This window comes from Somniosus microcephalus, chromosome 2, assembly GCF_052327205.1.
Source record: "Somniosus microcephalus isolate GS21.2 chromosome 2, FLI_Smic_1.0, whole genome shotgun sequence".
Lineage (NCBI taxonomy): Eukaryota > Metazoa > Chordata > Chondrichthyes > Squaliformes > Somniosidae > Somniosus > Somniosus microcephalus.
The window spans coordinates 96,557,295-96,580,175 of NC_140988.1; the positions used below are offsets into that span (position 1 = coordinate 96,557,295).

General features: G+C 42.4%; 1 protein-coding gene across 2 annotated transcripts in view; it reads right to left on the reverse strand.

The window, feature by feature from the left end:
* prmt9 (protein arginine methyltransferase 9) overlaps positions 1-22,881 on the reverse strand; it is an 81,626-nt gene that overhangs the window by 6,225 nt on the left and 52,520 nt on the right. For both annotated transcript variants that reach the window (XM_086011504.1, XM_086011514.1), the window contains exons 5-8: positions 20,359-20,461; positions 9,249-9,355; positions 3,665-3,857; positions 2,125-2,308 (exon numbers count right to left, since the gene is read on the reverse strand). In XM_086011504.1, coding sequence (XP_085867630.1) covers positions 2,125-2,308; positions 3,665-3,857; positions 9,249-9,355; positions 20,359-20,461 — 587 coding nt within the window. The remainder of the gene's footprint in view (positions 1-2,124; positions 2,309-3,664; positions 3,858-9,248; positions 9,356-20,358; positions 20,462-22,881) is intronic.

Here is a 22,881-nt window from a genome sequence, read left to right on the forward strand (position 1 = left end):
AGTGTGGCAGGAATGCAGTCTCACAATTTTGCCGTTATGGTCTGCAGGCTCACTTCTGAAGACTTGACTCCTGGCGAGAAGCGATACTTGGAACAAAATCATTCTGACTCCAAGGAAAATGTCTCTCAATAGGACATGTAAAATTTGAAGCCTGCTGCAGGAACTCTTAAATTTTGCGCTAAAATAAACACTTGAGTCAGGAGGAAAATATATTGCTACCAAAAATGAGGAGTCCAAACAAGAAGATTGCCAAAGCTTCACAGGTTGAAATTAGACAACGCAGCACAAAAATAATTTTAACACTTCAGCTGAGAACAGGAAGAAATCATCTGGAGGAGAGGTTTTCACCCAGGGTGGGACTGGGAGAGAAGACACGAAACACATACAGCTACATGACAGAATAGAAAGTTCCACAGAGAAGCACTGTTCGAGCCATTTTCCCTTGCTAGATCATGGGCCTATCCCGAGATAGGTGAAGGATAAATTAATAGGGAAGAAAGAATACTATATTTTTGGTATCTTTAACTGAGGAAAAATCCAAAATTGTAATAAAGTGAAAAAGTAATACTGCATATTTCTGACAGACTGATTTTTTAATACAAATTATCATGATAAAGTACAGTATATACACAAAGGGAAATAGAGAAATATATTGTCTCCTTCTCTCTCCCCCTCCTCCACTTAACTATTTATAGCTCAATATTTTTATTAGTTGTTGAAAATCCTGCAACCAAATCAAAATGGCAATATAAATTTCCTCTAATTAAATATTGAGAAGACCAAAGCCATTGTTTTCTGCCCTCATCACAAACTTCATTCTTTAGCCAACGACTCCATCCCACTCCCTCGCCAATGGCTTAGGCTGAACCAGACTGTTCGTAACCTCGGCATCCAATCTGACCCCGAGCTGAGCTTCAGCCACCTTATCTTCTCCATTACCAAGACCGCCTACTTCTACCTCCGTAATATCACCCATCTCTGCCCCCGCCTCAGTCCATCTACTGCTGAAACTCTCATCCAGGCTTCTGTTACCTCTAGACTTAACTATTCCAATGCTCTGCTGGCTGGCTGGCTTCCCATTTTCCATCTCCGTAAACTTCAGTTCATCCAAACCTCTGCTGCCCGTATCCTAACTTCACCAAGTCCCGTTCACCCACCACCCCTGTGCTCGCTGGCCTACATTGGCTCTCAGACCTGGCTCTCAGACCAGGCCGCCTCGAATTTAAAATTCTTATTCTTGTGTTCAGATCCCTCCATGGCCTCGCCCCTCCCTATTCTCTCCCCAAATTCTGAAACTCTTGCGCATCTCTGATTCCTTTCGCCTCACCATTGGCAAATGTGCCTTTAGCTGCCTAAATCCTAAGCTCTGGAATTACTCTCCCCAAACCTCTCCCCCTCTCTGTCCTCCTTGAAACTACACTTCGATTAAGCTTTTGGTCATCTGTCCTAATATTTTCTAATGTGGCTCGGTGTCAAATTTTGTCTGATAACGCTCCTGTGACATGTCTTGGGACGTTTTACTACACTAAAGGCTCTATATAAATGCACATTATTGTTGTTATATCAGGGCTAAATGCCTAATGCTATTTGTTGTATTCCCCAACTAACATAAAAGGTATCCATTCGTAATAGATTTCATATCTGATTCAAACACCAAACTTTCACTGAACAGGTTCTGAACAGATCATAGAATCATTGAACCTTACAGCATTGAAGGAGGCCATTCGGCCAGTCATGCCTGTGCTGGCTCTTTGAAAGAGCTGTCCAATTTAGTCCCACACCCCAGCCTTTTCCCCAAAACCCTGCAAATTAGTTCTCTTCAAAAACATGTCCAAATTGCCTTTTGAAAGTCCTATGGAATCTGATTCCACCACCCTTTCAGGTAATGTGTAGAAAAAAAATTCTCCTCATTTCCCATCTAGTTCTTTTGCCAATTATTTTAAATCCGGTTACTGACCCATTTGCCAGAGGAAACAGTTTCTCCCTACTTGCTCTATTAAAACCCCTCATAATTCTGAATACCTCCATTTTAGAATTTTTGTAGCCAATAAGGACTTAAAATTCAACAATATTTTTCCTTCAAAACTAATGGCAATTCCACCATTTATGTTATTTCACACTTACCAAGCACACCCTGTACAGGATACACAGCCTGTTCCCAACAGGTTTCTTCATCAGGGCCAGTGGAGAGACTTGTATCTTCATCTAGCTGCAGAACAAACCAGGCTACAATAGCATCCAGCACACCCTCCTTAACTACTGGCAGACAAAGTCGACAAGGTTTCCTGGCAGCTAGTTCCTCCAATTCCTAGCATAACGCACAAACATGATGGTCACAAATTGCTGCAGAATTCATATCATACTTTGCGCACAGTACTTTCAAAAGAATGAGCAACAGATTACCTTCTAGAGGCCTTTTAAGATTACGTTAAGCAAGATGATTTTTTTTCTTTTTAACTAACATAAATGTTCTGAATCACAGAATGATTTGTAGGCCTGGTTACTATGTGGTGAAATAGTGCAGCAGTAGATCCTTTTTAAAATGCTTACATCCTAGCAAATTTCTTACCACTGACAGAGATGAACATTAGAGGGTCATTTTCTCACTTCAGACTCCTAGGGAGGAGGCTTGCCTGCTGCAAGCACATATTGGAAGCTTGCACAGTGGTTGGATGAGGCTCCCCACCAGCAATGCAAAGTCAGAAAATTACCCTTCAATCTTTACATGCTGATCTGTTACTCTAGTAGTACACTCTTAACACTAGAAAAATATAGTGATAAAATAATTTACTGCTTCTACCCCATTGCATGTCCTACAGGCATTACTGCAAGTTCGCATCCCTCACTACCAGTCGGGAGCATGCTCAAAAAACGCAAACTGGAGATAGTGCTACAATACCATAGTGCCGAGCGTCTGACCCAGACTCCCTTCAAACGTAGCAACCCAACTCGACAGCACCTCCCAAACCCGCGACCTCTACCACCTAGAAGGACAAGGGCAGCAGGCGCATGGGAACACCGTCACCTCCCAAGTTACCCTCCAAGTCACACACCATCCTGACTTGGAAATATATCACCGTTCCTTCATCATCACTGGGTCAAAATCCTGGAACTCCCTCCCTAACAGCACCTTCACCACAAGGACTGCAGTGGTTCAAGGCAGCAGCTCACCACCACCTTCTCAAGGGCAATTAGGGAAAGGCAATTAGGGATGGGCAATAAATGCTGGCTTTGCCAGCGACGTCCACATCCCAGGAAGAAATTGTTAAAAATGTGACCTCTGTGTGGGATTAATGAATTTACCCTATAGTTTCAAAAAGAAAAAAAAAATAGGTGCAAAGACACTTTTGACCAAATAATTTGCTCATCCTGGGAGGCAAATTTATAGTGAAACAATGTAGAAGTTATCAAGAGTAGTAAATGACAATACAGTATAATGTTGCACATGCATGCTCATGCGCCCAATTCTGTATACACATGCCTGGATAACCATAGTGTTGCTCTGACTTTGAGAAAATTATAAGAAAATTGGCATAATCATGACAACATTATTAAATCTGCCCCACTTGTGCCAACAAGTTAATTAACAAGAATAACAGGCAAAATTCAAACTTATATGCTTTTTAGCTATGCCATCATGGAATGGATGCAGTTGTTCTCATACCTGTAGACTGTTGAAATCAATAGTCATGGCCTGGAAGTGGTCAGTCAGTGGCGTGTATCCACCAGGAACTTGCCTCATTCTCTCAGTGGTGTAAGGTTCAGCAGCATCATCAATACAGGGTTCATTGCTAACTGGGCTGTACCATGTTATTGCTTCATTCAAACGCAACCCACCAACCTCATTGAAGCAAACTCTGCCAAACAGGATAAGAACAAACTATGATGCCAGATTCTCATTAACCTTTCTATAATTAAATTCGCTCTAATTGTATGGTGTGTATAGTTTCAAAATTCCTTTAATCCTTTGATTGTATCGCCTAACAAACATTCCAAAAAGGACCAATGAGGCCAGTGTCGGGAGGAGCATAGAGCGGCGTTACAGTGAGCACTTTAAAAAAAAAAGCCCGCGAAAGTGAGTTTAAGAGAGGCTTACCAATCTCACAGACCGGCGGCAGCGCTCCGGAGCCACGTCACGATTCAAAAAGTGACACGGGCAAGAGGAAGCAGCTGATTGGGTGAGTACGGCCAGGTGAGTATTTATACTACTCTATAGTTTGACAGTTAAGATTAATAGTTTATAAAATTTAGAAGGTCTTAATTTTTGTGGTTATAGTTTCTAAGGTCTCTGTTGTGTATCGGGGAGTGCTAGTAACCAAGGGCCCTTGAGTATATCATTTAATTGTAGTGTAATTAGTGGTATTGATTTAATTTAATTTAAATTAATTAAAGGGTAAGTCATGGCAGGACAGCTCGGCCCCGTGACATGCTCCTCCTGCGCTATGTGGGAAATCAGGGACAGTAAAAGCTAAATATAGGGAGTTAGGAGGTAAATTAAAAAATAGGATATCAAAGGTAGTAATCTCAGGATTGCTACCAGTGCCACGTGCTAGTCAGAGTAGAAATAGAAGGATATTTCAGATGAATACGTGGCTAGAGGAATGGTGCAAGGGGGAGGGATTCAAATTCCTGGGACATTGGAACCGGTTCTGGGGGAGGTGGGACCAGTACAAACTGGACGGTTTGCACCTGGGCAGGACTGGGACCGATGTCCTAGGGAGAGTGTTTGCTAGTGCTGTTGGGGAGGGTTTAAACTAAAATGGCAGGGGGTTGGGAACCTGTGCAGGGAGACAGAGGAAGGGGAAGCAAGGATAGAAACAAAAGACAGGAAGGAGAAAAGCAAAAGTGGAAGGCAAAGAAATCAAGGGTGTAAATCAAACAGAGCTACAGTAAATAATAATTCTAAAAGGACTAAGAGTGTAAAAAAAAAGCCTGAAGGCTTTGTGTCTTAATGCGAGGAGCATTCGTAATAAGGTGGCTGAATTAGCTACGCAAATAGATGTAAACGGATATGATGTAATTGGAATTACGGAGACATGGCTCCAGGGTGACCAAGGCTGGGAATTCAACATCCAGGAGTATTCAATAATCAGGAAGGACAGGCAAAAAGGAAAAGGAGGTGGGGTAGCATTGCTGGTTAAAGAGGGGATTAACACAATAGTAAGGAAGGATATTAGCTCTGATAATGTGGAATCTGTATGGGTAGAGCTGAGAAATCCCATGGGGCAGAAAACGTTAGTAGGAGTTGTATACAGACCCCCAAACAGTAATGCTGAGGTTGGGGATGGCATTAAACGGGAAATTAGAGACATGTGCAATAAGGGCACAGCAGTTATCATGGGTGACTTTAATCTACATATAGATTGGGCTAACCAAATTAGTAATAATACTGTGGAGGAGGAATTCCTAGAGTGTATACGGGATGGTTTCTTGGACCAATATGTCCAGGAACCAACTACAGATCAGGCCATCTTAGACTGGGTATTATGTAATGAGAAAGGATTAATTAGCAATGTTGTTGTGCGAGGCCCCTTGGGGAGGAGCGATCATAATATGATAGAATTCTTCATTAAGATGGAGAGTGAAGTAGTTGACTCAGAGACTAGGGTCCTGAATTTAAATAAAGGAAACTACGATGGTATGAGGCGCGAATTGGCTAGGATGGATTGTGGAACGTTACTTAAAGGGTTGACGGTGGATAGGCAATGGGAAACATTTAAAGATCACATGGATGAACTACAGAATTTGTTCATCCCTGTTTGGCATAAAAATAAAACAAAAAAGGTGACTCAACCGTGGCTAACAAGGGAAATTAGGGATAGTATAAGATCCAAGGAGAGGACATATAAATTGGCCAGAAAAAGCAGCAAATCTCAGGATTGGGAGCAGTTTAGGATTCAGCAAAAGAGGACAAAGGGATTAATTAAGAGGGGGAAAATAGAATATGAGAGTAAGCTTGCAGGGAACATAAAAACTGACTGTAAAAGATTCTATAGATATTTGAAGAGAAAAAGATTGGTGAAGTCAAGCGTAGGTCCCTTGCAGTCAGAATCAGGGGAATTTATAATGGGGAACAAAGAAATGGCAGACCAATTAAATACATACTTTGGTTCTGTCTTCACAAAGGAGGACACAAATAACCTCCCAGAGATGTCGGGAAACATAGGGTCTAATGAGAGGGAGGAATTGAATAAAATCAGTATTTGTAGGGAAATGGTGTTAGGGAAATTGACGGGATTAAAGGCCAATAAATTCCCAGTGCCTGATAATCTACATCCTAGGGTACTTAAGGAAGTGGCCCTAGAAATAGTAGATTCATTGCTGGTCATCTTCCAAAATTCTATAGACTCTGGAATAGTTCCCATGGATTGGAGGGTAGCTAATGTAACCCCACTATTTAAAAAAGGTGGTAGAGAGAAAATGGGGAATTATAGACTGGTAAGCCTGACATCGGTAGTGAGGAAAATGCTAGAGTCTGTTATAAAAGATGTAATAGCAGAGCGCTTGGAAAACAGTGACAAGATCAAAGTCAACATGGATTTACAAAAGGTAAATCATGCTTGACTAATCTACTGGAATTTTTTGAGGATGCAACTGGTAGGATAAGGGAGAACCAGTAGATGTGGTGTATTTGGACTTTCAGAAGGCTTTTGATAAGGTACCGCATAAGAGATTGGCGTGCAAAGTTAAAGCACATGGGATTGGGGGTAAGGTACTGACTTGGATAGAGAACTGGTTGGCAGACAGGAAGCAAGAGTTGGAATAAACAGGTCTTTTTCCGAGTGGCAGGCAGTGACTAGTGGGGTACCGCAGGGATCAGTGCTAGGACCCCAGCTATTCACAATATACATTAATGATCTACACGAGGGAACTAGATGTAATATCTCCAAGTTTGCAGACGACACAAAGCTGGGTGGGCGTGTGTGCTGTGAGGAGGATGCAGAGAAACTCCAGTATGATTTGGACAGGTTGGGTGATTGGGCAGATGCATGGCAGATGCAGTATAATGTGGATAAATGCGAGGTTATCCACTTTGGTGGCAAAAACAGGAAGACAGATTATTATCTGAATGGCAATAGATTGAGAAAAGGGGAAGTGCAATGAGACCTGGGTGTCCTTGTGCACCAGTCGCTGAAGGTAAGCATGCAGGTGCAGCAGGCGGTTAAGAAGGCAAATGGTATGTTGGCCTTCATAGCGAGAGGATTCGAGTACAGGAGCAAGGATATCTTGCTGCAGTTGTACAGGGCCTTGGTGAGACCACACCTTGAGTATTGTGTGCTGTTTTGATCGCCTTATCTGAGGAAGGATGTTCTTGCCATGGAGGGAGTGCAGCGAAGATTCACCAGACTGATACCTGGGATGGCAGGAATGACGTATGAGGAGAGATTGGGTCGATTAGGCTTATATTCACTAGAGTTTAGAAGAATGAGAGGGGATCTCATTGAATCTTATAAAATTCTAACAGGACTAGACAGACTAAATGCAGGAAGGATGTTCCCGATGGCGGGGGAGACCAGAACCAGGGGTCACAGTCTAAGGATAAGGGGTAAGCCATTTAGGGCTGAGATGAGGAGGAATTTCTTCACCCAGAGAGTGGTGAACCTGTGGAATTCTCTACCACAGAAGGCAGTTGAGGCCAATTCATTAAATATATTCAAGAAGGAATTAGATATATTTCTTAAGGCTAAAGGAATCAAGGGATGTGGGGAGAAAGCAGGGACAGGGTACTGAATTTGGATGATCAGCCATGATCTCATTAAATGGCGGAACAGGCTCGAGGGGCCGAATGGCCTACTCCTGCTCCTATCTTCTATGTTTCTATTTCAAATAGGGCAACTACTTTGGTGCAGAAAAATTGCTGAAAACTGCAAAATAGTTGCGGTATCTGTCAGAAGGGTAGTACCATGTCTCTCCTCCTTGCACCTCTCTTCCTGCACTCTCCTTGCTGATACCTTGATGGTGTGTGTTTTGCATCACAATATGCACTTTGATGTTCCACACTGAGCATGCTGACTGTACACTCACTCGTTCTCCCTGCGTGCCAGGTTGGAAACCTGGTAGTGACGACTAACTACCTCCAGGATTTTAAATCAAAGTCAGAGCACATGTGACAAGAAGAAATTTTCAGTATTGTTATGGGTTGTTGTGCCACAACAAATTGCTTGCCCTAACCATGGATTAGCATTCTGTGTATTTCTTTAATCCTAGTTTATTCAACACAATGGAAAATTATATCACAATGCTTTTAAAAAGAGTACTGGAAGCTGTTTAACAAAAATGAAAACTTACCTTTAATTAAATGAAGTTAGCCAAAATTCCCCAAATATCTTATTAACTCCACTTTAAACCATGCGTACATCAAGTCTAGAATAATTACCACCATTGTGCATGCTCTAAAGGATGGTCTGAACATGGTGATCTGATGATATTGCAACATCTTGCAGTTACTTCCCTGTCAATGGGAGGTAGCGCAGTGATCACAAAATGCTGGCACTACCGTTTTAAATAATAATTTCAGTAAGGTGCATTAAACGGCAGCAATCTTAGCAGTTCAAATATACACAGTGGAGGTAATTCGTTATTGGGGAGGTTAACTATTCAACTGATTGTAACTTTTCACTTATTTTCAAACAAGCAACCTTGGGTGTTCCTTTAAGAAATTCCTCAAGATTGGGGTGAGAAACAAGTGAGATCACGTTACTTAGTCCATCTCCCCTTCCCTTTCACACAAGTTGTTTAAATCCAAGTTCAAGACTTGCAGAGACCATTTTCATTTATCTTAGCTTAGCCTGCAGATTGGCTGTTAATTTTGTCAATTTAAATCCGTTAAAAAGAAATTGGGATTAAGTTAGCATACTGTCATTTCACAAAATTTAGGTTCAAAGCCAAGCCAAATTGTTGAGATGAAAGTTAATTCACTCTGGAGATGCGAAATGAGCTTGGGTAATCTTATAAAGTTACCGTCCACCACTCAAATCTATTCTCAAGCACTAAACTGACAGTCACACTTAGAGTCCCCATATATGGTTGGTGTGGAAAACATAAAATAGTACACTGGTTCAACAGAAAATGCCATTTAAGGATGGGATTAAGGGACATTTTATGTTAACCAAACCGCTTTCACTTCAAGAAAAACAAACCAAAAAAATACTCAGTTAAAATAAATAGTTAAGCACAATCATACTGTGCAGCCATTTCGGTCTTGCCTCTAAACTAGGTGCGTATACAAATACTGTGCAGAAACTAACCTGTGATGTCTGCGGATCTCTTGACACTCCACTGCCATGCCAAATACAACAGCATGCAACGGGATGACACGGCCAAATCCTTCAGTGGGACCTTCCTGTCTTGCTGGCTAAGAAACAAAAAATGAAACACAGAATTCCCAAGAGGAAAATAAAACTAAATTAAAGTTGAAAGGCTGGTGCTTAGAGCTCTAGCTTCCCAAATATATGGCTACAGATTTGCTTCCCAGACCTATAATCATTTGGCAGTTGTGGTTAATCTGCAAGGCTGAATGGTGCAGTGAATTAGAACACTGGACATGGTTTCAAATCCAGCCCACGTGATGGGAGGAAGATCTGCTCTGTTAAAAATGAGGAGCTTAAATGAAACAAGTAGTCTTGACCAACTTATTAGTAGTGGGTATGGGCCCACAACACAAAGGGTCCATAATTTGGCATTAATTATCTATCTCACTCAGAGGGTCCATAAGATTGGCTGATAGAAGAAATGGAAAAGATCATGTAAATGTCATAGGGAATCCTCTTCTTGGGTTGTAATTAAAGAATTTTATTATGGAGAAGTACAGAGAGCTTTTATTCACCATCCAATATTTACTATACCTTCCTAGGGAGTACTAAGAAAGGATTCCATTATTTAGCACTAAAGGTCTCTCAGTTTGATGAGGAAAAAGTACTACCCACCCTGAAATAACTGAGTAAATCCAAATATACAGTAAAAAAATTGCCTAATTTTCAAAACTATACATCAAAAATACTCCAAAATCTTCATACCAATATCTAGTTCTTTACAAAATTGTGTCCTTTCACTTAAATACTATTGAATAGCAATCTACAAACACATACAGCGTACACACATATTAAGTGTCAACAATTAGAAGAGTCTCATTAAAACTATGGAGGTTTCATAAACCTGAATTTATTTTTTGGTCAGTCGGGTGTCTGACACATGCAGAACCCATTACCCTGTTTAAGAGTTTTCAAACCAAACTACTGAGAAATCTACCTCCGTAAAATTTCTGTTTGCCGACAGACTGCACACTCTCTCCCCATAGAGATGCTTACCTAATTCCAGAGAATTTAGGTACAGGTTGGCAACAGGCTTAGTGACTCCCCAAGTGTGAATTGGAGGCACTGCTGGAGTTTAAATTGCTACCCGTTACTTGCTTGCAGGGTTATACACAGTCAAGTGGGAAGAATCTCAGCTCTAGACACAGGTCTATCTCTTAAGGTGCCATTAATAAGTCTGACTGGGCTAGTCAATTCTTAGCAGTAGCTTGGAGTACTGCAGAGCTGCCTAGTTCAAATATTACATTACTGAGTCTGTCATGGAAAGCTTGCATTGGTTCTGATCATCAGGCATGTAATCTCTCAACTCCAAAGAGACCTAATGTTTCTCACCAACCTCACCCTCCCCCCCCCCCCCCCCCCATCCAAAGGAAGATAAATCACTGTGAATAGACTTAAAAAGTGTTTCATTGGTTTTGAGGTGCTTTGGGGCATCCTGAGAACATGAAAGGATCTATAGGTATGCAAGTTGTTTCTTTCTTTCAGACAATAACAGCAATTGCATTCATATAGCGCCTATAACGTAGTAAAACGTCCCCAAGGCACTTCACAGGAGCGTTATAAAACAAAATTTGACACCAAGCCACACAAGGAGATATTAGGACAGGTGACCAAAAGCTTGGTCAAAGAGGTAGATTTTAATGAGCGACTTAAAGGAGGAGAGAGAGATAGAGAGTTCCAGAGTTAGGGCCTTGGCAGCTGAAGGCATGGCACCAATGGTGGAGTAAGAGGCCAGAATTGGAGGAGCGCAGAGATCTCAGAAGCATGGCTTGGTGGAGAGAAGGTACTAGGAGCTCCTCACAAATGGCATGGCAATCAATACAACTCACCATGAAATATGTGAGTGCACCACCACCATCCTCCTGACCACAACATGGTGGCTCAGTACTTTGAGATGTGGAGCTTCAGCACCAGCTGCTTGCCTCTGTCACCCAATCTGTAGGCACCAACCCCATGATATATGAGCATATGTTCTCATACCTGGCCTCCAGGTAATGCCTTCCAACAGCTGTCATCCTGAGTCTCAGTGTTTCCTCACCAGCTATATGATGGATATCTGTTTTCTGCATGGTGGAAGGACCGACAAAAAGAAGCCTGTGTTGTGACAGCCACCTTAATGTTCCAGACACTCAAGTCTGGTGCCACACACCAGACTTACTCATCGCCAACTGCTTAATCCAGTGTTTATGTGAAGGGGATTTGGCAAAGAGACAACACATCATTATGAGACTGGCTCTCCCACCTCCTCCTGGGTACTCAGTGGCAGGTCAGTGTAAGCCACATCCCATCTTCCCTGCAGCCATTTTTCCACAAATCCACCTCGCAGATTGTTCCTGGATTTCACACGTGGAACGGAAGATGTTTCCTCGTTGCATGCCTAGGAGTTGTGAATGATGATGACAAATTGTTTGGACACATGTCTTATATGCCATAAGTTTGATTTGCATTGGGATTTTGTGGTCATTGAAAAAAGGAGAAGGCCAAAGTGCTCTTTGCCCCTTAGTCTGGTACCAAAGGATCGTGTGCAATTAGAAGATGGCACCACCAGGACCCTCAGGTACTGATAGAGAATCGATAATTGGAAAAGATCTCCCTGCATTTTCCAAACAATACCTTTGAGATCCCCTCTTGGGCCATGCAGAACCATAACAGTGCATTTGGGGGCACCCACCACTATATCCCACCAGTTACCCCAACGTAGATCTTCAGATGAACACAATATAATTTGCGAAAGGTGGCACCACAATACTTTCAGAAATAGCTGGAATAGACATTGTAAGTTCATCCCTGTAATCAAACAAATCTTTGAAGATATTGAATTGGTTGGACAACCATTACGCATTCTTTTGAGAAAGAGGTTCACAAATCTTTCATCCACTGCTACATGCATCTTCGACCTAGACTACACATACCAAGTGCCACATGAAAGGTTGCTACGCAAGATATGGGCTCATGGGGTTGGGGGTAATATAGTAGCATGAATAGGGGATTGGTCAACGGACAGAAAACAGAGAGTAGGGATAAACAGGTCATTTTCAGGCTGGCAGGCTGTAACTAGTGGGGTGCCGCAAGGATCAGTGCTTGGGCCTCAGCTATTTACAATCTATATTAATGACTTAGGTGACGGGACCAAGTGCAATGTATCAAGTTTGCTGATGATACAAAGCTAGGTGGGAAAGTAGGCTGTGAGGAGGACACAAAGAGCCTACAAAGGGATATAGACAGGTTAAGTGAGGGGGCAATAAGGTGGCAGATGGAGTATAATGTGGGGTTATTCAATCTGGAGGAAGAATAGAAAAACAGAATATTTTTTAAATGGTGAGAAACTATTAAATGTTGGTGTTCAGAGAGATTTAGGTGTCCTCATACTGGAAACACAGAAAGTTAGCATGCAGATACAGCAAGCAATTAGGAAGGCAAGTGGCATGTTAGCCTTTATTGCAAGTGGGTTGAAGTAAAGAGAAAGGAAGTCTGACTACAATTGTACAGGGCTTTGGCAAGACCACACCTGGAGTTCTGTGCACAGTTTTGATCTCCTTATCTGAGGAAGGACATACTGCCTTAGAGGCGATGCAACGAAGGTTCATTAGATTGATCCCTGGGATGAGAGGGTTGTCCTAGGAGGAGAGATTGAACCTATACTCTATGAAGTTTAGAAGAATGAGAGGTGATCTCATTGAAACATATAAGATGCTGAGGGGGATTGACAGGGTAGATGCAGAGAGGTTGTTTCCCCTGGCTGGAGAGTCTAGAATTAGGGGGCATAGTCTCAGGATAATGGGTCGGCCATTTAAGACTGAGATGAGAAAGGAATTTTTTCACTCAGAGGGTTTTGAATCTTTGGAATTCTCTACCCCAAAGGGCTGTGGATGCTCAGTCGTTGAGTATATTCAAGGTTGAGATAGATAGATAGATCTTTGGACTCTAGGGGAATCAAGGGATATGGACATCAGGCGGGAAAGTGGAGTAGAGGTTGAAGATCAGCCATGATCTTATTGAATGGCAGAGCATGCGCGAGGGGCCGTATGGCCTACTCTTGCTCCTAATTCTTATGTTCATGTATCAGATAAAATCCATGTACTTCCATAGCTTCCAGCTTCTGCATGCGGGCTGCCTATTACATTAAGAATAACATAAGAACATAAGAAATAGGAGCAGGAGTAGGCCATTTGGCCCTTCGAGCCTGCTCCACCATTCAATAAGATTATGGCTGATCTTCTAACTCATCTCCACTTTCCTGCACTATCCCCATATCCCTTAATATTCAAAAATCTATCGATCTTTGTCTTGAATATACTCAATGACTGAGCCTCTAAAGATTCACCACCCTCTGAGTGAGAAATTTCTCCTCATCACAGTCCTAAATGGCCGACCCTTATTCTGAGACTGTGATCCCTGGTTCTAGACTCCCCAGCCAGGGGAAACATCCTCCCTGCATCTACCCCGTCAAGTCCTGTAAGAATTTTGTATGTTTCAATGAGGTCACCTCTCATTCTTCTAAACACCAGAGAATATAGGCCCAATCTCTCCTCATCGGACAATCCCCCCATCCCAGGAATCAGTCTGGTGAACCTTTGTTGCACTCCCTCTATGGCAAGTATATCTTTCCTTAGGTAAGGAGACCAAAATTGTACACAATACTCCAGGTGTGGTCTCACCAGGGCCCTATATAATTGCAGTAAGACGACTTTACTCTTATACTCAAATCCTCTTGTAATAAAGGCCAACATACTATTTGCTTTCCTAATTGCTTGCTGTACCTGCATGTTAACTTTCAGTGATTCGTGTACAAGGACACCCAGGTCCCTCTGAACACCAACACTTCCCCAATCTCTCACCATTTAAAAAAACTCTGCATTTCTATTTTTCCTACCAAAGTGGATAACTTCACATTTCTCCACATTATATTCCATTTGCCATGTTCTTGCCCGCTCACTTAACCTGTCTATATCCCTTTGAAGCAGCCTTGCACCCTCCTCACAACTTACATACTCACCCAGCTTTGTATCATCCACAAACTTGGATATATTACATTTGGTTCCCGCATCCAAATCATTGTTGTAGATTGTGAATAGCTGAGGCCCAAGCACTGATCCTTGCGGTACCCCACTAGTTACAGCCTGCCAATCTGAAATGACCCGTTTATTCCGACTCTCTGTTTTCTGTCCGTTAACCAATCCTCAATCCATGCTAGTATATTACCCCCAATTCCATGAGCCCTAATTTTGTTTAATAACCTCTTGTGTGGCACCTTATTGAATGCCTTCTGAAAATCCAAATACAACACATCCACTGGTTCCCCCTTATCTATTCTGCTATTTACAACCTCAAAAAACTCAAACAGATTTGTCAAACACGATTTCCTTTTCATAAATCCATGTTGACTCTGCCCAATCCTATTATTATTTTCTAAGTGCCCAGTTACCACGTCCTTAATAATAGATTCTAGCATTTTCCCTACTACTGATGTCAGGTTAACTGGTCTGTAGTTCCCCGTTTTCTCTCTCCCTCCTTTCTTAAATAGTGGGGTTACATTTGCTACCTTCTAATCCGTGGGAACCGTTCTAGAATCTATGGAATTTTGGAAAATGACAACCAATGCATCCACTGTCTCTATAGCCACCTCTTTCAAAACCCTAGGATGTAGGCAATCAGGTCATGGGGATTTATCGGCTTTCAGTTCCATTAATTTCTCCAGTACTATTTTTTTACTAATACTAATTTCTTTCAGTTCCTCATTCTCATTCCCTTGGTTCTTCACTATTTCCGGGAAGTTTTTTGCATCTTCTTCCGTGAAGACCAACACAAAGTATTAGTTTAATTTCTCTTCCATTTCCTTATTCCCCATTATAATTTCTCCTGTCCCAGCCTGTAAGGGACCCACATTTACTTTCGCTAATCTTTTCCTTTTTACATACCTATAGAAGCTTTTACTGTCTGTTTTTATGTCTCTCGCTAGTTTACTCTCATATTCGATTTTCCCTTTCTTTGTCAATTTCTTGGTCCTCCTTTGCTGAATTCTAAAATCCTTCCAATCCTCAGGCTTACTACTCTTTTTGGAAACATTATAAGCCTCTTCCTTTGATCTAATACTATCTTTAACTTCTCTTGTTAGCGGTTGGACCACTTTTCTTGTGGTGTTTTTGTGCCTTGTAAATTATGTATTAATTCTTTAAATGCTAGCCATTGCTTGTCTACCATTATACCTTTTAATGTAGTTTCCCAATCTACCTTAGCCAACTCGCCCCTCATACCTACGTAGTTTGCTTTGTTTAGATTTAAGACCCTAGTTTTGAATTTAACTAAATCACTTTCAAACTCAATATAAAATTCTATCAGGTTATGATCACTCTTCCCTAAAGGCCCCTTTACTACAAGGTTATTAATTAACCCTTTCTCATTGCACAATACTAGATCTAAAATAGCCTATTCCCTTGTTGGTTCCTTAACATGCTGATCTAGAAAACTATCTTGCATACATTCCATGAATTTGTCCTCCACACTATTACTGCAAATTGGTTTGCCCAGTCTATATGTAGATTAAAGTCCCTCATGATTACTGTATTACCCTTGTTACATGCGCCTCTAATTTCCTGTTTTATACTCTGCCCTACATTACAACTCCTGTTTGGGGGCCTATAAACAACTCCATCAATGTTTTCTGCCCCTTGCTGTTTCTTAGCTCCACCCAAACTGATTCTACTTCTTGATTTTCGGAGCCAAGATCCTTTCTCTCTACTGTCTTTATCCCATCCTTTATTATCAGGGCTACCCCTCCTCCTTTTCCATTTTGCCTATCTCTTCTAAAAGTTAAGTATCCTGGAATATTTAGTTCCCAACCTTGGCCACTTTGCAACCACGTCTCCACTATGGCTATTAGATCAAACCTGTTCATTTCTATCTGTGCTATTAATTCATCTATTTTGTTGCGAATGCTTCAAAATAGATATAGGCCTAGAAATTGAGTTGACGCCGCGCCAGGGCTTTAGCACCGGAAATTTAGCGCCGGCGCTAATTCCCTTGCGCGCGCCAAAAATTCAGTAGCGCCGCGCCCAGACGGCTACCGGCGCTACTGGCGGGCGTGAGTGCCTCCCAATGGGCGCTGAGTGCCGCATTGCGGCGCTAATCCGGCGCTGCGGCACCCGATGCGGTGCGGCAGGCTGGGGAAGTGCAGGCCTCCTCCTCCCGTTAAGGAGGCGCTGCCTTCACCCGATTGCTGGCCGTTTGATTTTTTCAAAAATGAGCCCGGCACCTCGGACAAGTGCCGGGCTTGCAGACCAGACGCATCTGTTCCGCCGGGGGGGGGGGGGGGGGGTGGAGGAGTCCGGGGAGGGAGGTGCGGGCAGGCGGCGGGCGGGAAAGCGGCCGGCCGCCGCGCGACCTTAATGCGCCGGCGCTAACTTGTGTAAGACTCGGTTGCCAGAGTCTTAGTTGCGGCTGCCACGGGCGAGGCGGCCGCAACTGAATTTTGGCGTTCGGGCGCGTTGCCACGGCAACCGGGACGCTGCGCACACCGATGACGTCATCGGTGCCGGCGCAGCGCAACCGGCTAACGCCGATGGCAGCGCCGAAGTGAATTTCAGAAACGGCTATCATTGCGGCGCTAGGCCCTCTAGCGCCGCAAAATGGGCGCTAACCCTACTGAATTTTCAGCCCATAGTGCCTTTAGCTTTGACTTATTTCTATTTTTCCCTAATGTCACCTTAGTCACAGTTGCCCTATTACCTTTGTTACTCTCTGTCTCTTCATGACCCACTCTGCTTATTTTTACCCAAAACTCTGCTCTGCTCTAGAGCCTTGACATTTCTCTCGCTGCTTTTAAATTTACTCTTTCCTGAATCCTCTCACCTCCCCCCTTCATTAGTTTAAAGCCCTAGTTATTCGATTCGCCAGGAATTGGATTCTGTTTGAAGCATGCACACTCTCTGTATTCCAGAAGGAACAGTCAAAAAAGCCTTACAAACTCAATGAAAGTAATGTAAGTGGGTGTCTCTAAGCCTTACAAGTGATCTCAAATCAAGCCTACAGATTTTGCACGAGAGTAGAATCCAGCCTGTTCCTTTTGGATTACTCTACAGACCTTCAGAATATCTAATACTTGCCATAACAAGCTGAAGAACCCCCTTAAGAACCACTCATGTCTGGAAGATTACTTGGTAGTTTTGAGGCTCATTAGGATCTTCCTTTTCATGGGTAGAAACCACAAATATTCTCTGGAATATAGAGTGTGTGCATGCGTCCAACAGAATCCTATTCACCAGCTTTGCATTGAACTGGCTCATTAAAGCCTTCTATCTGTGCACCAACTCCACCAGTTTTTACAAACTCCGCACAGATGGGTCACTGCTTTGGCCTGTTGGGTAAGACACTAATGCAGTATGGTTGTCTTTCCAGCCCCATAGGATGCGCTCACAAGTTTGCTGGTTAGCACTGGACTTGTCATTCATCGACATTAGCCTAAAGAAATCCTTCTGATCACAACTGGTAACAGACCCGATGCAATAGAAAAATTGTAATTTTATTTAACTGTGTCATCTCCTTAATGAACCTTCTGGCCTCAAAAATTGCTGTATTATAATCTACCTTTATAGCTCTTGATCACTCCAAACAGACTTCAAAGTACCCTTTAAAGGCCCTTTGCTTTTGCCTAACAACTTGCCTTCCCTTTTCAGTTAGCTTAACAGGATGTTACTTAGTTTCTAACAGGCTCTAACTTCAGATTGTTTATAATTTTAGCTGCACAGGCAAGGAAATCATTGCCCAGATCATCTACCATCGAGCATACCCCATCAGTAATCACACAAACCTGATCCTGGGTTTTGTGGGCAATGATATCCTTCTGTGACTGAGCACCTTGCACTGTCACTCACAGCACAAATGCCAACAGCCACTACATCATCATTTGTTGAGCGTATAAAACATAGACCAAGACAGCTAAGAGTTGTTCTCTCGAAGGTAACCGTCCAGTAGAGCCAAAGTTTTCCAGCAACACTGAACACTGCACTTGGAAAGCAAAAGGCATGCCAAGCTATTCACAACTACAAGAAAATGAAAATAAAATAGCAAGAAAGCAAGATTGAGTTCCCCTTTCATTTTAATTTCTTGTAATTGTGAATAGTCTGGCACATCCTTTGCTTTCAAAATACAGTTATATGCAAGTAAACACCGATGACAATATATATCAGAACAAAGATGTGCGGGCTAGGTTGATTGGCTATGATAAATTGACCCTTAGTGTTAGGGGGATTAAATACGTGGGGTTACGGGGATAGGGTGGGATGTGTGTTGATGTAGGGGTTACGGGGATCGGGTGGGATATGTGTCGGTGCAGGCTCGATAGGCCGAAATGGCCTCTATCTGCACTGTGGGGTTTCTGTGATTCTGTGTGATTCTGTGAAATCATGTTCAAATAAATGATTCAAAATTCTCATCCTTGTTCTCAAATCCCTCCATGGCCTCACCCCTTCCTATCTCTAATCTCCTTCAGCCCCACAACCACCACCGCCCCCCCCCCCCCGCACCCCAGAGATATCTGCGCTCCTCTAATTCTGCCCTCTTGAGCATCCCTGATTAATCACTCAACCTTTGGTGGCCGTGCCTTCTGTTGCCAAGGCCCTAAGCTCTGGAATTCCCTGCCTAAACCTGTCCGCCTCTCTACCTCTCTTTCCTCCTTTAAGATGCTCCTTAAAACCTACCTCTTTAACCAAGCTTTTGGTCACCTGCCCTAATTCAGCCTTATGTGGATCGGTGTCAAATTTTTTGTCTTGAAATACTCCTGTGAAGTGCCTTGGGATGTTTTACTACATTAAAGGCACTATATAAATACAAGTTGTTGTTGTTGTTGTTGTTGAAGCAGTGAATTCACAATACATTTGTTTCTACTACTTCTACGAGTTTTAACATTGCCTGTCAGTGTAATAGGTTACTTCCCCCACCCACGTGAATAAAGGAGACCTGGATGTCTAAAAGGTCACTATTAGCATAAAAACAAGAGGCAAAAGTAACACAGCTTAAAATAGTATTTCTGTACTTCACAATTTAGGGTTCAGCTAACAGCATTACTGCCACCTGCTGACAGAATTCTGCTAGAACAATCTGCACACCACCAAGATTAACTTTAGCTTCCTTTATGAAAAAGGTTCACGATGAGCTGACTTTATAGTCCGTTTGTATGTTCTGATAGACATAAAAGGTCCGGTGATACTATCTGAAGAAGAGCAGGGTTTCTCCTTGTGGCCTAAACAAATTTACTTTCCCAACCAGCACCGCCGAAAGAAGATTAACCAATCATTCATCTCATTTGCTGTTTATGGGACATTGGTGTGTGCAAATTGTCTGCCATGCTTACACTTCAATTAAATAATTTATTTTTTGTGAAGCACTTTGGGATGTCCTGATGATGTGAAAGGTGCTATATAAGTGCAAGTGAACTTTATAGTATAAAGCTCCAAACTTTGGTATATTGCCGCATTCTGAATTACTGCAGATAATTTTGTGAAATATAAAATAGGAGATTTAAAACAAAAAATCATTACATGTTCTCTCTATGCTTGCCGCCTCCCATCCCTCTACCAAGTAGAAGGCTCTCAGTTGTAATACTATCTTGGCAATAATAATACTCAGCCTCATCTCTTAATTTTTTACTATTATGTTTTGTACTACATCATGGTAAAGTTACTACATTAAAATGTGCAAAATGCTTGGTTCCCAATGACTGTTATAAGGGCAGAGTATATTTTACATGCACTTCCAACAAACTTTGGGCAAACTAGATAATGAATCCAGGTAATTCTGGCTGAAACCCAACTACTGTACATTGCAGATAAATAAAAGTTACTTTATCAGAAAAGTTCAATATGACATACTACATAAATATAACTACTGTCAATTATATGATGTTCAAAAAGTAATACCATCAAAACATACCCACTTAATGGAAAAAGATAGTAAATAAGTATGACTCTGCCAGGGCTGAATATGGTATTGGAGCATCAAAGCATTTCTAGTGTTCCAATATTAGGTGGTCACAATTGTATAAAACACATACCCTAGGTGGTAGAAGAAGGTGTTGCCATGCATGTATCAAACTCTCCACAATTCCTTCACCAAACAGCCCAGCATCCACAGTCTCGGTGACAACAAGCGACACCCTGAGGACAAAATAGGAAAGCTTTGAAACTTATTTAGAAATTATAGGGGCCAAAATTCCTATCTTTGCTAATTTTATTGAATGCACTGATGTGAGCATAAAGTGATATTATGCCACATTTTACTACGGTCTACTTTTTCGCTAAAATGAATGAAGGCAGGATCTTCAGCCCCACAGTTTATTAAATGTATTTTATTAAAAATTATAATAATGTTCGATGACCTGTGTGTGAAGATTATTATTAAACTGATGCTGTATTCTACTTCATTGGTATGCTGCAGATCCATTAATCTAAGGCCAATGGCTCTGAGTGGAGTGTTTGTTTACAGCACCCGTTATATTTTAAATAACTTTTTTCAACATTTTTAACAGAAGAAAATTGTAAACATCTCTATATTGTAAATTTTTTTTATATTGACTGGAGGTTTGCCTAAAACTAAGGCTTTAGCCAAACACTGAAAGCACAAAAGCAACAATGCATTTCAAACCGGTTAAGAATGTCTGCAGAAAAATAACAATTTCCCACACTTGTGCAGAACTTCTGTAAAAGACTACAAATTACACTATTTACAAATGTTTAAAAACACTGATTGAACATCCTCTTCCATGTGTGAAGATTCAGGAATGCCACTGATAACAAAACTGAGCTTGAGCACAGAGCTTGGAGACAGCTTGGGTGAATCGCAAGCAGAGTTACATACCATCCATGATAGTAGGAATTCAGTGTAGAGAAGGAAGGTGGTTTCTCGCATTCAACTCAAAAGGAGAAGTGGAGCCACAGAACCCGAGGACACTAAGTTAAGTATTGAGATATAGAGCACCTCAGTACCGTCGAATGCACATCCTGTGCCATGTGAGATTCCAGGATGCTTCTTGTGTCCTGGACAACCACATCTGCAGGAAGTGTTGTCAGCTGGAGGAGCTCGAGCTCTGGGTTTTGGAGCTTGAGCAGTGGTTGGCATCACTGCAATGCTGGGAGCTACGTGGATAGCACGTTTCAGGAGGTGGTCACCCCGCAGCTTAAGAGTGTGCGGGCAGAGACAGAATGGGTGACCGCCAGATAGACAAGGAGGACCAGGCAGTTAGTGCAGGAGTCCCCTGAATGCATCTTGCTCTCTAACTGGAATACTGGTGAGGGCGATGGTTCCAATGGCGAGCCAAGGCCATGGCATCATGGGTGGCTCAGCTGTACAGGGGGTGGGGGGGGGGGGGAGAAGAGAGGAAGGCCAGAAAAGCAATAGTAACAGGGGATTCAATAGTTAGAGGAACAGACAGCTGTTTCTGTGGCCGCAGACATGGCTCCAGGATGGTATGTAGCCTCCCTGGTGCCAGGGTCAAGGATGTCACTGAGCAGCTGCAGAACATTCTGATGGGTGGGTGGGGGGGGGGGGGGGGGGAGAGGGTGAACAGCCAGAGGTCGTGGTCCATATCAGTACCAATGACATAGGTAGAAAGAGGAATGATGTCCTGCAGGCAGATTTTAGGGAGCTAGGAAAGAGATTAATAAGCAGGACCTCAAAGGTAATAATCTCCGGATTACTCCCGGTGCCATGTGCTAGTGAGTACAGAAATAGGAGCATAGAGCAGATGATTGTGTGACTGGAGAGATGGTGTAGGAGGGAGGGCTTTAAGATTCCTGAGGCATTGGGACTGGTTCGGGGGGTGGGATGGATATCACCTAGGCGGATTGCACCTCAACAGGGCTGGGACCAATATCCTCGCGGGGAGGTTTGCTAGTGCTGTTGGGGAGAGTTTAAACTAGCTTGGCAGGGGGATGGGAACCTGAGCATAGATTCAGAAGGGAGAGAAGCAAAACTGGAAATGGAAAGCAGTAAATTAGTAAGTGAATTTGGAAGGCAGAGGAAACAAAGGCTAGAAAATAGATAACAAAGGGGTTTGGCAGTGCTAAATGGTATATACTTCAATGCAAGAAGTCTAGTAAATAAGGCAGATGAGCTGAGGGCACAGATAGACATGTGGAAGTATGATATCATAGCTATTACTGAAACATGGCTGAAAGGGCAGGAGTGGCAGCTCAGCATTCCTGGTTACAGGGTTTTCAGATGAGATAGAGAAAGGGATAACAAAAAAGGAGGGGGGGTCGTAATAATAAACAATTTACAGCCGTGAGGACAGATGATATGTTAGAAGGATCATCAAATCAGGCCATATGGGTTGAATTGAAGAACAAAAAAGGGGCAATCACACTGCTGGGTGTGTACTATAGACCCCCAAACAGTCAGAGGGAGATAGAAGAGCAAATATGTAGGCAAATTTCTGAGACGTGCAAAAACAATAGGGCAGTAAGAGTAGGGATTTCAACTACCCTAATATTAACTGGGATAGAAGTTCTGTAAGAATTCAGTGTCTTGTCTGACTAGTTTGTTTGATTAACTCCTTAACAATTATTTTCAGACTTCT